The sequence below is a fragment of the Rhinatrema bivittatum genome, chromosome 1, assembly GCF_901001135.1.
Source record: "Rhinatrema bivittatum chromosome 1, aRhiBiv1.1, whole genome shotgun sequence".
NCBI lineage: Eukaryota > Metazoa > Chordata > Amphibia > Gymnophiona > Rhinatrematidae > Rhinatrema > Rhinatrema bivittatum.
The window spans coordinates 241,993,666-242,009,543 of NC_042615.1; the positions used below are offsets into that span (position 1 = coordinate 241,993,666).

The 15,878-nt window shown below is 43.9% G+C and overlaps 1 protein-coding gene across 2 annotated transcripts in view; it reads right to left on the reverse strand.

The window, feature by feature from the left end:
* The window catches only part of EIF2AK3 (eukaryotic translation initiation factor 2 alpha kinase 3), a 168,958-nt gene that overhangs the window by 31,372 nt on the left and 121,708 nt on the right, over positions 1-15,878 (reverse strand). The window contains exons 9-13 of one of the 2 annotated variants that reach the window (XM_029593131.1): positions 14,237-14,460; positions 13,190-13,299; positions 5,983-6,105; positions 3,317-3,466; positions 454-1,210 (exon numbers count right to left, since the gene is read on the reverse strand). In XM_029593131.1, coding sequence (XP_029448991.1) covers positions 454-1,210; positions 3,317-3,466; positions 5,983-6,105; positions 13,190-13,299; positions 14,237-14,460 — 1,364 coding nt within the window. Of the gene's footprint in view, positions 1-453; positions 1,211-3,316; positions 3,467-5,982; positions 6,106-13,189; positions 13,303-14,236; positions 14,461-15,878 lie in introns of both variants that reach the window. The other variant, XM_029593121.1, reaches the window with a different exon arrangement.

The following is a 15,878-nucleotide window of genomic DNA, read 5'->3' on the forward strand; positions in this document are numbered from 1 at the left end:
CCCATTCGGGAGGTAATTTTTTTTTTTAACACTGTGCCTAAATGACATGGCAACTATGCACGTAAATTACACCAGTTTTCAAAGAGGAGTTTACGTGCACAAACACGCTTTGAAAATTATCCCACCAAAATTTACACAAACACACACACCCCATCCATCCTCACCCCCACACATTTACTATTTGGTGCACATAAAAGCTTTTCAGGAAAACGAATGTACTTATGTTTGAATTTTCAAAAAAAGTATGCATGTAAGCACAAACCCCCTCCCCAACTCCACCACCAAGAAGGCGCATGCTCAGTCATACGTGACCACTGAGCACACGTTTAGCCATCTATTGGGTCTTTGTGGACAAACATTATTTTACCCACCGAAGCCCCTTTGAAATTTAGCTGGCTGGTCAATTCTTTTTCTAATAAAGGAGAGAAATAAAGGCTGAGGTTATCAGCATACCTTGAGGTCCCTGTGCATTAACCCTTTGCTGTGCAGAAACTGAACGGCTTCTGCTATCTGCAGGAATATCTGCAAACACTCGGTGCTTGCCCTCTCCTCTAATGTGCACCTTCCGCTCATCCAGTCTTTCAGGTTTTCCTTCTTGCACAGTTGCATCTGGATGTACAGGTACACCTTTGGCGAGCTGGGTTTCACTTTTTCCCCAGGGTTTTTTGTCAGGTCTAAGCTCAAGGTTTTTGGTCGGGGAGGAGAAATGGACAGAGGGCTCCCTGACGGGGATTTGCTTCCCACCGATTCTCTGGTGCCAGTTTCTTTCCCTACACAGTGGTCATTAGACTCCAACTCTTCAATCTTGTTGTCCTCATGATTAGAGGAGTTATCACAACCAGAGTCTTCAAATACTATGGAGGAAGAGGTTCTCTCTCTCAGCCCTGTGCTCGGGTTGAGTGGTAGGCACGGCTCATCCTCATCCACCGTGATATCCTCAACATCGCAATCAGTCAGGAAACTGTCCTGCAGATTTAGCATGGGATCCACGGACTGCTCCAAGTCCCTGTTTCCTGTGACTGAAGACTCCAGAGGAGAGAACGGCCTCCTAGACTGCTCAAACTGCCCAGCAATAATTCCAGCCGAGAAGGAACTATAGCTTTCTGAGGAAGGGGTGAGAACTGCCACTTGTTCTTTCATGGGCTCTGTCCCAGGGATTTTGATTGAGAGCGCATCCACTGGAGTTGGCGAGCTGAGTGGCCAGTCAGTACTAGGAGAAAAGAAAGTACAGGTATCAGATTAAGGGGGGGTAGTTTACCAAACTGCGTTAGGCATTTACCACATGGTAAACACCTAGTGGCAGCAATAATGCATGGGATTTTAAATACTGCGCATTAGTTTCCCCCACCAATAATGCCAAAATGTTAATAAAATAATGAGGTTTGACCGAAAAATCACAAGCCAGGTTATTTTCGTGAAAGTTAGCTACCACTCAGGAGATAGAGCTAACTTTCCATGCTAGTGGGTCCTGATGTTGCCAGGGTTTCAAGTTAAATGGGAAAGTCCCCCCACCCCTCCCTGCTGGCCCTAGAGGCAGCCCCACTGCCAGATTTAAAAATAAAAAACTACGTGGCATAACATGAAAACTGGCCGGCCAGTGCAGGGCCGATTCCAGGGGGATATTCTGAACCCCACTAGGCCACTAAGGTTTAAAGATATGACTTGGATTATTTTCCCCTTACAACCATTTCAAAGAAAGACAATTCTTTTAAGACAAGATTCTATAAAGATATATAATCACTTTACAGAAGTGGTGAGAGAAAAAATTGCAATCATATTACTTTTAAACATTATTCAGCATGTTAAGAGTCACATACCTAGCAGATGGAAAAAAAAAAAAACATTTAGAGAAGGGAGAGAAACATGCAATCTTTGAAGAAGGAATCTTTAGGTTAAATTAAATATATTCACTTATAGCGCACGTAACAACAGTGTCATTATTTATGGAGTTAGCATGTTCAATTTCCTCGTCAGGGAAAATACCGCTGCTTAGTACATAGACCCCTAAAGCAGCAAACAGGAATTCCTTCAAACTAGTGCTGGGCAATATTGACTCTTCTCCACTGACTCAGTAAGAAAGGGTTATTCTGCAGGAATGTGAGAAGGAATATATTTGGTAACATTTAGCTGGATAAGTCTGCCAGTGAATAAAACTGGTCTAAGGTACCTGGGTAACCTGAGAAGAGTGATTTTTATGACCCGACTTCCCTGGTTAAATTTATCAGGCTGGTGCTGAATATCGGCACTAGCTGGATAAATTTTACCCATGTTCCTGGAACACTCGCTGCCTTGACTCTTTATCTGGCTAAATGTTTAGCTGGGTAATGTCTTACCTGGGTAAAACAGCTCCAGTGAGAGGGGTGAGAAATTCAAATCTCCTGGACAAACCTTATGAATGTCGACCTGTATGGTTCTTAAGAGTTTCACAACCCGGTCTGATTTCCAAATTACCCCATTTTTAGACCAAACATAAGCAAACATATTTGGTGACTATTCTTTGAGGATATCCCCAAAAAAACAGATCAGCTTGAGACCCTCAAAGACTATTACCTATTACCCAGCTGCAAAAACACTTCAACAATTTTCTTTTTTGTGGAGACATGGTCCCACCATCTGACTCTGTACAGATTGCAGGTTTGTGCTTCCTAAGGATTGAATTTTCTCTTTGACTTTTAATTTCAAGAGCTATTAAATAAAGGCTGACTATCTGTAGGCTAAAACACACTTGACATAGTACAGGTCAAAAGAAGAAAAAAAACCCACTGTTCTTGGGTTTTACCGTTATAAAACTCATTTCTTATAAAGTTTCTCCATGAAATTAAGGAATGCTTAGTGAACACAAAATTTAGCTATGTTTTAAAAAATAGTAATATTTCATTTTCTACTTGTATATTATCACAACAGAGAGAAAACCCAAACCTGCTTAATAGTGATAGTGCAGCATTCCTTGATGAAATACGTTAGCACACAGTCGCTTTGTGCTCAGGGCTGCGACACCTGGAAAGTCCAGTTCACATATCTTCAAATCTCACTGCTTGCCCTTGAACACGACGGTCTCTCAGGGCTCAAGTAATTAATTTGACAAGGTGAGGACCTCGTAACCCAGTGATTTTAATTCTGCTGCTACCTACAGTCACAGTACTCCACTAATCATAATTTTAAAAAGTCAAAGTAGCGCAGCTCTGGGCCAAAAGACAACTTGAAAAATCTCATTCTTATACTTCCAGCAGCGCAGAACTGAACAGTAAACATCTCCACACTATGGTCCCATTTCTCCTACCCATACAGATCTCCTCACAGGGCTCTGGAATGGTACCTTTCATCTTTAAGCCACAATTCATCCATCTTTTCCTGCCATTTCTCAGGTGGTGCTTCAAGCCAGGCATTGAAATATCGGACAATGCCTGGGTGCTCAAGCTTAGCCAAAGCTTTAACCTCACGCATCACCTTCTCCCGAGCCAACTCTCTGTCGCAAAAGAAAAACACAAATCAAACCGTAAAACTTCACCAAAGTCATTTCAAGTGCAAAGAAGCACACTGACATTTGACATTTAACAAACTCCAAAAGTAGGTAATACTTTTCCAAAGTTTCTGAAAGCAATGGCTCCAGTTCCAAACATACATAACATTAAAGTTCTGATTTATAATATTAGACAGAGAGAGACTGAGCGAGAGCACAGCTGCAGATCTGCATGCATCAGAAGATGGAAATCAAATGACTCATAGGGGCAACCAAGACAAGTAGTACAGCCTTTTCATACACATCATGAATCCCATGGAGTCATTCATACAGTAAAGGTTTATGGTCCATGAATCATGTAATTTCTAACAGTCATTTAAAGTCTTTTTCAACCTTATGGCAGGAGTATATGGATTGCCTGCTCATCAATATTTCACATGGCTTCAACTACAGCATTGTAGTTTGTCACATCACATTCATTTTTTGATCTTGCGACTCTCCTCCTCATTCTTCAACGTGCGATGCTGTTTTTGCTTTCACTAAGCCTGCGTCTGGTTTTTATGCATTTGTTAAGCTTAAACTTAGCTTCAGATGTGTAGGTACTGAAAGGGTTTGGGAGAATGATGTAGGTACAGAACTGGACTCTTTTCAGGTGTCCAAGTTCTGGGATAAAAACATTCACATCTCACTTTCTGTCTCTAATTCAATCCATGTTTATCATAGCGCATTGTGTCCTGTGGACAACTGTCAAAATTGCTAAATTTGTACCTACTGGTAATTTATGTTGGACTTATAAAAAATCGATAGGTTTGTTTTCCCACTTACTGGGGCCGATGCAATAAGACACTCGTTAAAACGGGAGCTCATATTGAGTGCCCATTTTCCTAGCGCACGCACAGTTACGTCTCCTGGGCCCCTGATGCTATATTTCATTGAGCTGCTGCGTTAAAAAGGACACGCTAGGGAAGAATCATGCACACCTAGTGCTCAAATGCATCGGGTGCCCAGGAGACACAACTGTGCACTCACAATTGCAACGAGCGCTCAATACGAGCATCCGTTTTATCCCACTTCAGGTTGATTTTGCCCAGTATACATGCCCAATAGCATGGGGTCAAATTGGCCTGAAGTGTGTCTATTGTGCATGTATATTATGCGTCCTGAATTTTTTGTTTTTCCATCAAGTTGTTACATTATAGCTTTATTCTTAAACACCACAAGCTCTTTACAAATATTAAAATTACTCTTGTGATCTTAAAGATATTCCCAATCACTACTTTGAAAATAAGACTTCTCAAACAATGGCTTTTTTTTTTTTTTTAAAGTAGATAAGCTTGAGTCAGTATCTTTTACACCAAACTTCCTATCAATTCTTAACAGATCTACCACCTTAGTTGCCTAAATATTACAAGTTGGACTCATTCAATATGTAGTATAATAATCATAAGCATCTGGCAATAACCGCTGTATTTTCAGTTCTGGTGTTCTCCTGAGCAGAATACCAATCATGCCAAATTTTAACTTTTATATGCTTCCCCAATGGAATTTGACAACTGAATATGTGACCAAGTACAGAGATTTCTTTCAATACCCATCAGCAGCTCAATTACTTAAAAATTTCTGGACTAGGTTAATGAATTAGGGCAGGGGGAAACGCTGCTCGACAAGCCTCATATCTCAGTAGAAAAGCACATCTGAGGGGAAATAGATGATGAACCACCGCTACTATCAAAAAGGATAATTTTAACTCTCCACAATAAAGAGGCACCAGGCTATATATTCTAGGGATGTACATTGTCACAAATCTTGGGGCAGATTTTAAAAGCCTTACGCGCGCAGGGGGGTTACGCGCACTGAGCCTACTTTGCATAGGACCGGCGACGTGCGCATGCCCCGGGACACGCATATGTCTCGGGGCTTGAAAAAAAGGGGTGGGGCGTGGGCAGTCTGGGGCAGGGCAGGGGCATGGCCAGAGGCCTCCGTAGGGCCTCTAGGCCGGGGGATCGCGCGCCGGCACTCGGCCAGCAGGCGCAACTCGAAAAATAAAGGTCCCTCCGAGGCCGCTCCGATTGCGAGGCGGCATCGGAGGGAACAGGGAAAGCCATCGGGGCTCCCCTAGGGCTCGGTGCGCGCAAGGTGCACAAGTGTGCACCCCCTTGCATGCGTCAACCCCAGATTTTATAACATGCGCGCGGCTGCGCGCACATGTTATAAAATCGGGCGTAGATTTGTGCGCGCAGGGTTGTGCGCACAAATCTATGCCCGCGTGTAGGTATTAAAATCCGGCCCATAGTTTCTATTTTCATAGTTTTGTTTTTTCATTTTTGGGTCTTTAAGGTTTTCATTTTTGGCAAAGTATTGCAAATAGTGTATGTTATTTGCAATACTTTGCTGAAAACTAGAATTTTTGTTTTTTTGGGAGGCCAAATTTGTTTCATTTGATATGAAATGAAAATTGGCTCATTTGTCCAGTTTTCCTCTAAACCCTATCCGGAATCCAAACAATCTTTCATGCTGCTTGCCTGTTGGGTAGACGTATCCTCTTAATGGCATAGTTGCAGTCATCAACTTTGTTTCTTGCTTCAAAGACCACTCCAAACCCTCCACGACCCAGACACTGGACAGGCTCAAAATCAGTTAGATATCTGCAAATAAAGCAAAAAGCTCCATTTCTATAGCCAAGGTTCTTGTCAAACTCTGGAACAGATTTGTTAAGGAGATAATTTTCAAATATTCCCAGAGATGCAAAATCCGCAGATACAAGATTCACACCACTTCTCAAAGAGGAAGTATGAGCAAGCTGTAAATCACACAAAGCAACAATTTTATGTAGTGGGATATAAAAAACAATAAATAAAGCAGAGTTGTTTACCTGTAACAGGTGTTCTCTGAAGATAGCAGGATGTCAGTCCGCACACATAGGTGACATCATCCGATTGATCCCAGCATGGAAAACTTATGTCAAAGTTTCTAGAACTTTGACTAAGCCTTTCTGAACATGCTGCAGCATGAAATATACCATGCGTCCACACGGGGTCCCCTCAGTCTTCTAACATAGAATTAAGAATGTAAAACAGAATAAACCCATGAAGTGGAAACCCAACTCCACAGGGAGGTGGGCGAGTTTTGTGAGGACTGACATGCTGCTGTCCTCGAAGAACACCTTACAGGTAAGCAACTCTGCTTTCTTGGAGGACAAGCAGAATAGCAGTCCTCACACATGTAGTGAATCCCTAGCTACAGGCAGCCCGCAACAGAAAAGCGGACCAACAAAATAGGTGCCAATGGGCACAAAACAACATTTTGTTGGTAACAGGAACAGAAAGAATGGGCCCTAGGCGGGAACAGAGTTGGGTTCTAAACCTCAAACAAGTTCTGAAGGACAGATTGGCCAAACTTGCTGTCACGATGACCATCCCTATCCAACCAGTAATGATATTAGAATGAGTGGCTCAAACTCCATGTCGCAGTTCTCCTCCATGGGGACTGCTCGCAAGTGGGCCACTGATGCTGCCATGGCTCGAACAGAGTAAGCCTTGACATGACCCCCAAGATATAATCCGGCCTGGCATAACAGAAGGAGATGCAGTTTGCTAGCCAACTGGAAAGCATCTGCTTGGCAACGGCATCCCTAGCCTGTTTTGATCAAAAGAAACAAAAAGCTGGGTGGACTGCCTATGGGCTTCTGTCCACTCCAGATAGAGGCTAAGGCTGTCTTGCAGTCTAAAATGTGCAGGGCTCATTTGCCTTGGTGCAAATGGGGCCTGGGAAAGAATGCTGGCAGGGTGATGGGACTGGTTAAGATGGAAATCTGACACCACCTTAGGAAGGTACTTAGGGTGTATGCCCAAGACCACCCTATCATGAACAAACTTTGTATAAGGTGGATAAGTCACTAAGGCCTAAGGCTCACTGACCCTGCGCGCTGAAGTGACTGCCACCAAAAACAAGACCTTCAAAATCAGATATTTCAGGCAAAAGGAGCATAGCGGCTCAAAAGGAGCTTTCATCAGCTGAGCCACTACCATGGTGAGGTCCCAGGACACAATGGGAGGTCTTAGGAGAGGCCTCAACTGAAGCAGCCCCTGCATGATACGTACAACTATAGGCTATACATAGATGGGTTTACCTTTTACACTATAATGATATGCATCAATTGCAATCAGATGAACTCTAACTGTGTTGGTTTTGAGACCAGCTTCAGAGGTGTAGAAGGTATTCAAGCAGTTTTTGTGTAGAGCAGGAGAAACCCACATGGAAAACCTCCTCTACTTAAGTCCATAAGATTTTGTTGGAAAGCTTTCTAGAAGCCATGAGGACATGAAACACATCATCCGGGAGATGGAGAGGTTGTAGAATCAACCTCACAACTCCCAAGCTGTGAACGACATGGCTTGAAGGTTGGGATGTGGCAACCTGCCCTGATTCCGGGTGATGAGATCTGGGGAAGTCCCCAGTTTGATCGGTTTCCAGATGGACAACTTCCAAAGGAGTGGAAACCAGACCTGCCTCAGCCAATGGAGGACTATGAGGATCATAGACCCCTTGTCCTCCTTGAGCTTCAACAAATTCTTAACCACCAGTGGAACTGGAGAACATGCATACAGGAGACCCTGGCCCCACTGAAGGGCAAAGGTGTTTGAGGCTAGCTTGCATGCTGAACTGTACATAGAGCAGAACTGAGGAACATTCCTGTTCCAAGGAGCTGTGAACAGATCCACCTCTCGGCTTCTCCAGAGGCGGAAGATCCAATTCGCTACCCCTTGGTCCAGAGACTATTCGTGGGATCTGAAGGAGCAACTCAGTCTATCCACTATCCCATTCTCCAAAATTGGCCAGATATTTGGCTCTAAGTCCCATTCCATGGAAGAAGACCCAGGACCATATCTTGACCGCCTCTTGACAGAGGAAGAGCTTGTATCTCCCTGCTTGTTGTCTGTCTGGATCAACACATTTTTGTTGGCCAGCCGATCTCTGAAAGACCACAGAGCATACCAGATCGCCTGGAGCTCCAGGAAGTTGATTTGACAGAGACGTTCCTGGGCGGACAAATGACTCTGGATACTGAGCCCATCTACATGGGGTTCCCAGCCCTGTGTGGACACATCCATGGTCAGGACAATCTGAACCCAACAAATTTGGAAGCACACTCCCTGCTCCAGGTTGGAAATTTCCCGCCACCAGGACAAGGAGTCCTGAAGGGGCAAAGTGATTCAGATGCAGTCCTGTAAATCCTGAGTGGCCTGAAGCCAATGAGAGTATAAGGTCCATTGGGCACTTCACATATGAATGCATGCCCAGGGAGAAATATGTACTGTGGTGGCCATGTGGCCCAACAGTCTCAACATGTGCTGAGCTGTTACCTGCTGGCACGGTTTAATCTCTGCCACGATGACACCAGTGTGATGGGCCATTGCCACAGCAAGAAGGCCTTGGCTGAGCCATGTCTAGCAGGTTCCTATGAAGTCCAATTAAGGTGATGAGTTAAGATGGGACTTGGAGTAGTTGATAATGAACCCTAGCAACTCCAACACCCGGATGGTCGAGCGCATGGACCTTTGGCCCCTGCCCGAGAGGTGCTCTTGACCAGCCAATCATCCAGATAGGGGAAAACAGACTCAAAGTCAGCGAAGGTGCGCAGCCACCATGGCCAGACATTTGTTAAAGACCTATGGAGTAGACACCATCCTAAATGACAGAATGCGGTGCTGGAAGCGTTATTTCACCACCATGAATCGGAGATATTTCTGGTGGCTGGGGAAAATCTCGATGTGGGTATATGTGTCCTCTAGATCGAGAAAGCATAGCCAGACCCCTTTTTGCAGGGAAACCATCTTGAACTTTTCTCTTTTCAGAAACTTGTTCAAGGCCCTTAGGTCTAGGATGGGCCAGAGTTCCTCTGTTTTCTTTGGAATCAGGAAGTACCAGGAGTAAAATCCCCACCCTCTTTGCCTGGTGGAACAGGCTCGACTGCTCTGGCCATCTCCACCTCTTGATGTGCTACCAGTCCCCAAAATGAACCTGGTGGATAATTTGGTGGAGCACTCAATAGGTTTAATTTGTACCCTCTGTGGACAATGACAAAGACCTATTGGTCTGAGGTTATACTGTAGAACTGCAGTTTGTCCCCGACCGGAAGGTCCATCACCACGGGGCCGATGTGACAGAGGATGATATCTCTTCAGGTGGAAGAAAGATTTCCTGTGGCCAGACCTCAAAGGCCTCCTGGACGAGGACAAAGGGTCTTGATTACCAGTGGAGAGCTGATGGAATGTCACATGGTGGTTCTGAATTTGGGCCACTGTGTCCTTCACCTTAACTCTGAAGAGATTCTCTCCTGTGCTTGGCATGTAAGTGAGTCTTTCCTGCAATTCTTGATGGAGATCAGAGGCCCACAGCCAGGCGAACCTGTAGGCACCAATCTCTGCTGCAGAGAATCACCTTGAAAACATTGCAGGTCGACTGGATCTTGTGTTTCCCACACTTCAGACCCTAATGTACCAGCGACTGGAGAGTGTTCTACTGCTGCTGAGGCAGCTGCTCAGTCACATCCTGTACCTGCTTCAGGATGTCCTACATACAGTAGCTTGCAAAAATATTTACCCCCTAAAAAGTGAGCAGATTTGTGTGGATTACAAATGATACTTACACAGACGTTCCAGACAGTATGTTTACTGCAAACCAGTATGGTCTTAAAGTAAATTTTCTAAGTCACAATTCACTATTTCTCTGCATTTTTTGTAAAATAAAATTAAAAACTGAAAAATGCTGCTTGCATAAGTATTCAACCTCTGTGCTGTGGAAGCTCCAAGTTTACACAGATGAAAGATATTGCCCTAACAATTTGCCTCTATCTGTGAATCATTAAAAAAGGTCAGCTTTTCTGGATATAATTACTTAATTCCAGTACCATTGGTCAGACTGTGAATATGAAGGAAAGCTGTGAAAATGAAGACCAAAGAGCATTCTAAGGAAATTAAAGATAAAGTCAGACAGGCACAAATTAGGAAAATGTTACAAAATAATATGCAAGTGCTTGGATATCCCAGTGAGTACTTGAGGAAATGGAAGCTGCATCATACCACACAAACACTTGCCTAGACAAGACCGTCCCTCAAAACTCAAGAGTCAGAGCAAGGAGACTTGTGAAGGAAGCCACAAAAAGGCCAACAATCACTTTAAAGGAGCTACAAATTTCAGAGGCTAACACTGGAGTGAGAGTGCACCAGTCAACCATATCAAGAGCTCTACATACAACTGGCCTGTATGGGAGGGTGGCTAGAAAGAAGCCATGACTGAAGAAAAACCATCAAAGCATGTCTGGAGTTTGCTAGAAAGCATGAGAGTGACCCAGCTAAAATGTGGGATATGGTTTTGTAGTCAGATGAGACAAAAATGGAGGTTTTGGGCCAAAATTCAAAATGCTATGTGTGGCACAAACCTAATACTATCCATTCTTTAGCAAACACCATCCCAACAGCATCATGTTGTGGGGATGCTTTTCCTCAGCAGGGACTGGGCATCTTATTAAAATTGAAGGACAGATGGATGGTGTAACATACAGGGAGATATTGGAAGACAACCTGCTTCAGTCTGCTAAAAAACTAAACTTTGGGTGAAAGTTCACCTTTCAGCAGGACAATGATCCTAAGCACAAGAGTGGCTGAACAACAAAAAGGTGAATGTTCTACAATGGCCACATCAAAGTCCAGATCTCAATCCAATCGAGAATCTGTGGCACTATTTGAAAATTATAGTTCATAAGCATCATCCAACCAACCTGAACAACCTGGAGCAAATCTGCCAGGAAGAATGGGCAAAAATCACTCCCAAATAGTGTGCAAAGCTGGCAGAAACTTACCCCAACAGACTTAAAGCTGCTACTGCAGCAAAAGGTACTTCTACCAAGTACTAGTAAGAAGGGGTTGAATACTTAATGCAAGCAGCATTTTTTTCAGTTTTTAATTTTATTAAAAAAAATCACTCTGGAACAATCTGTGTAAATGTCATTTGTAATCCACACAAATCTGCTGACTTTTTAGGGGATACTTTTGAAAGTCATGGTATATTGGCCCATAAAGAGCTGGAAGGCCACTATGTGGACAATAAGCATAGCACCCTGAATCACCTTCTCCCAAGAGCATCCTTGGCTCTCTGATCCTTCCCCGGGGGCACCGAGGAATGGGTTTGAGTGTGCCTGGCCTTCTTGAAACCAGATTTGACTATAACCGATTGGTGTGGCAGCTGTTGCTTGTCGAATCCGGGAGCCTTCTGGATGAGATATATCACGTCCGCCTTCCTATTTACAGGAGTCACCAAGAGGGGGTTTTCCCACATCTTCATCAGTATCACCATAAGGATTTTGTGCACCAGGACTGCCACAATCTCCTTAGGAGGCTCCACACACTGGAAAATATCCAGCATCTTGTGCTGGGTATCCTCCTCCATTTGCAACTGAAATGGGATGGCATCTGCCATCAACCTGATGAAACCTGTGAAGGAGAAGTCTTCAGAGGGACACTTCCTTCTATCATCGGGAGGAGACGGGTTGGAGGAGAGGCCATCTGATGATTCGTCAAACATATGAGGAGCAATCCCTCAGAGGTATGTACTCTTGGCTTCACTGTAGTAGGCAAGGCATGGGTCCTGAGGCGCTTGGTCTCCAGCCAGCAGTATAGAAACTGACTCGACTGGTCTTGTGGACTTGACTCCCAAGGCTGCCCCCATCGCCGGGGGAACTTCCTCCTGTGAAGAACTGGGTACACCCACCGGATCGGTCGGTGGTGGGGTGGTGGTCTTGATCCTCGTCGGACCTTGATGCCACCCCAGGCACCGCCACTAGTGAAGGTGTCAGTAACACTCTGATAAGCAGATGTAGGGATTCAAGCAATGGCTCGAGGAAAGACAGTGACTGGTACAGTGCAGTCGGTGCTCCAACGCCAAGGCCCTGCAAAGCCTTCTCCACGGCCAGCTACAGGCGATTCTCCAGCTCCTCCTCAAAGAGTGCTGATGCTAAGACTGACTGGTTCCACGTGTCATACTGAGCATCAGAGTATGGCACTACTCTCTGCACTGGGGCTTTGCCCTTTGGAAATATTATACAGTACAGCTTTTAACTATTACTAGGTTTTGCTCAATATATTACTCATCTTTTTGTACTCCTTACATAGCAATAGGTAATTTGTGTTCTATGTTCTTTCCTCTCTGCTTGCATTAACTGCACTGTAAGCATGCAGCTCTCTGCACCTGCTCATATCCTGCATAAAGGAGAAAAGATGATGTAATCTATACGGAGAGATGCACTGCAGACCCTTCCTTGTTTAATCCTCCCCAACACAGAGCAGCAGCTGGACATTCTCTTACCCTCCCCCCACACAGTAGCCTATCACATGATCCTTCAACTTATGCAGATTTAACTTGTCTTGAAAGTTTACCCAAGCAGCAGTATCTAGTGCTATATACCACTAGAGCTCATTGGAACAAAGGATTAAAAGGGTAGAGTCAAAAAATAAAATTTATAGGATGCTCATTTGTAATGCTTTTCAATGTTGCAAACATAAAAATCATATTGTAAATGTATATGCTACTGGCCTGGGCAATTTTTGTTCAAAGCCGACAGAATCTACAAGAATTTCATATGAAAACCTACTTTCATCTGCCTAAGAGAAAAGATAAAAAACAATTAAACTATTTTTGGGTAGGTTGCAGGGTAGTGGGGGAGAATCTCACCTTGACACATATCCCAAGGTCTTGTAATCATTCCAGTTGTCATCTTTGGCCTCTCCGCTCACCGAGTCATATTTGCTGTCAGTCTGGCACTGAGTCTCAGACTCTTTCCGCTGCTGATAAAAATCAGCACAAGTACTCATTAACCTTGAAGCCAAGCCTGGCGGATATCCTTACATAGCGAAACATCAAGGTAAAGCAGTAAAGGGGTATCAATACTAAATGACCCAGCACTAACAGGACTACATTAAATGAGCTTTTATCTTGTAACCGCTCAGGAAATCCAAGCAACTGCTTTCCACATACATGGTTATGAAAAGCAAAGACTTCATTGAGTACAGAAGCAAAGAAGCACAAAGGTAGGCGATCTATGAAATCAAGATACAGTTCTCACTGCAGATTGATTTTATATTTGGAAGCTGTAAATGGCTGTTTAGTCCAATTGAATTTTTACGCCCCTGAGGCAGCCGTTTTAAGAGCGGCGAAACTCGGCCTGAGTCAGGCAATTGTTTGATACGTCTCCACCACAATAAAGAATTGGAAAAGACTTTGGCATCTATCCCCTTTTTGTTGTCCTATTGACTACAGAAGCTACATTGGTTTGCAACAGTTCCTTCGACTTTACAACGTTACAGTCACAAGTCAGTCTAGAGCTAAGCCTGGTGCTCCGTACTGTCATACAATACATTTCTGGTTCCTACCTTGGCTTTTCAGGCCAACACTGCTATTAACAGGATCTCTAACAACCTCAGGGGATGAGGGAAGGACCAGCAGGGGGGCATACTGACACTAACTATGGTGTCACCTACGGGGTCAGGTAAAGAACAGCACTGGAGTAGTTTACAGAAGGAAACATCCAACTGTCCCTACAAACCAGTTATTACAATAACCTCCTATGTGTGGGAGGGAATGTGACAAGAAAACACATCAGCTTCCTGACTGAAAACTGACAAAGGTTAACAAGAGAAGCTACACCAGGTCAGATGAAAGGACAAGTTGTGCTCCCCATCAGATTTGCTCTACTCACTGATATAACAGATAAATGCTCACCCTGGCACTGAGAGGGTGGGGATGGAAAAGTTTGCGCACGATGTAAGTGGTTGCTGTTATACAGAACAGGATGGTACCGATAATTTCTTTCCACCAATGCAGGAGAAGGACTGGATCCTTCTTGCGGATATTCTTGTAGTTTGGATTTTCAAAAACGCCGACAGTGATCTGCGTGCCCCGCTTGCTCCTCTCGCATTTGTAGTAGGGTAAATAATAACCATTGTCTTGGAGAGGAAAACAAAGGGAAAGAAAGGGAAAATGGAGAGAGAGAGATGGCTCAAAGTGAGAATGCATGCAGGCCAAAAACCTTTGCTGGTTCTTTTTCAACTAATTTCATTTTTTTCTAGGTCCTTTAAAATGTGTTCAAAAATTTACGACATTTACAACAGCCACCAAATCCTGGTACAGGATGAAATGTAACACACTGTGCGTCCCCCTTAAGAGATTTATGCTTACAACTATCCACCAACCTAGAAACGTTAGGCAGTTTTAAATATATAAATTAAGAAAAATATATATTCATTTGCACTGCTTCAGGAGTAGATATGGACCTTCATGTACATGTTGACTCTGTATTTAAGTTTTGAATTCCCCATCAGTGCTGTAGACCTGAGTAAACTATATAGAAAATACACACTCACATCCTTCTCTACCCCACCCAAAACTGGGAGCTGCACCAATCGTGGAATGATATCATTGCTTATCTCACAGAGTCAGCCAATCAACAGGTACAGCCAGATAAACATATGAATATATGGAATGCACAGACAAGTCACAAGCACTAAAATATGCACTTACAACAGTTTGGAATCAAAACATGTTCAGCCGATGCAATACTGACATGCTAAAAACGTGCGTCCACACTAGACGCACCTTTTTTTTTTTTTTTTTTTTTAACGCATTCACAATCACCTCTCTTGGCCGCTCGATGGAATAGGCAAATGAGCTGCCATGCTAAAAAGGCCATGCGAGGGATAAATTGTGCATCCTTAGCGTGTCCATGGCATCAGGCGCCAAGGAGAAATGGCTGTGCACAGGTTAGGAAAATGGCCGCTCATTAATTAAGTGTCTGTTTTCCTAAACTGACCACCGGCAATTATTTATTTTTTACTTTGCTCCTTTTTTTCGGTTCCTCCGACTTAATATTGCCGCGATATTAAGTTGGAAGAACTACAAAAAAGCAGTATTTTTTGCTTTTCTGTTAACTTTTGGGGCTCTTCAAGACGTAACACCAGCTCTGGGCTGGCATTAAATTTATTTTTTTTTTTTTTTAAGAGTAAAAATGGCCTCATCAACATGGCATTACATCTAATGAGCACTATTAGCTACACGCTGGTTGGACGCGCTAAATCCTATTGCATAAGGGGTTATGAACGCACATCCAACCGTGGGTTAACCTGTGCGCAAGCCTGAGCGCACGGTATTGCATCGGCCTGACTGAGCCTGCAAGGAACAGCCAGCCGCACGCTGTCTAGAGAAATGGACATGGAAAGCCATGTTCAGTTTTACTGTTCCAAACTCTGTAAAGTCCTTTTGCTGCTGACCTAGAAGCTTCCCACTAAAGTCAATTTCAGATTTCTACTTCGCAGAGGAGAAAGAAAGTTTACACTGAGCTCCAACATCTCCTCCATTGCCATCACAG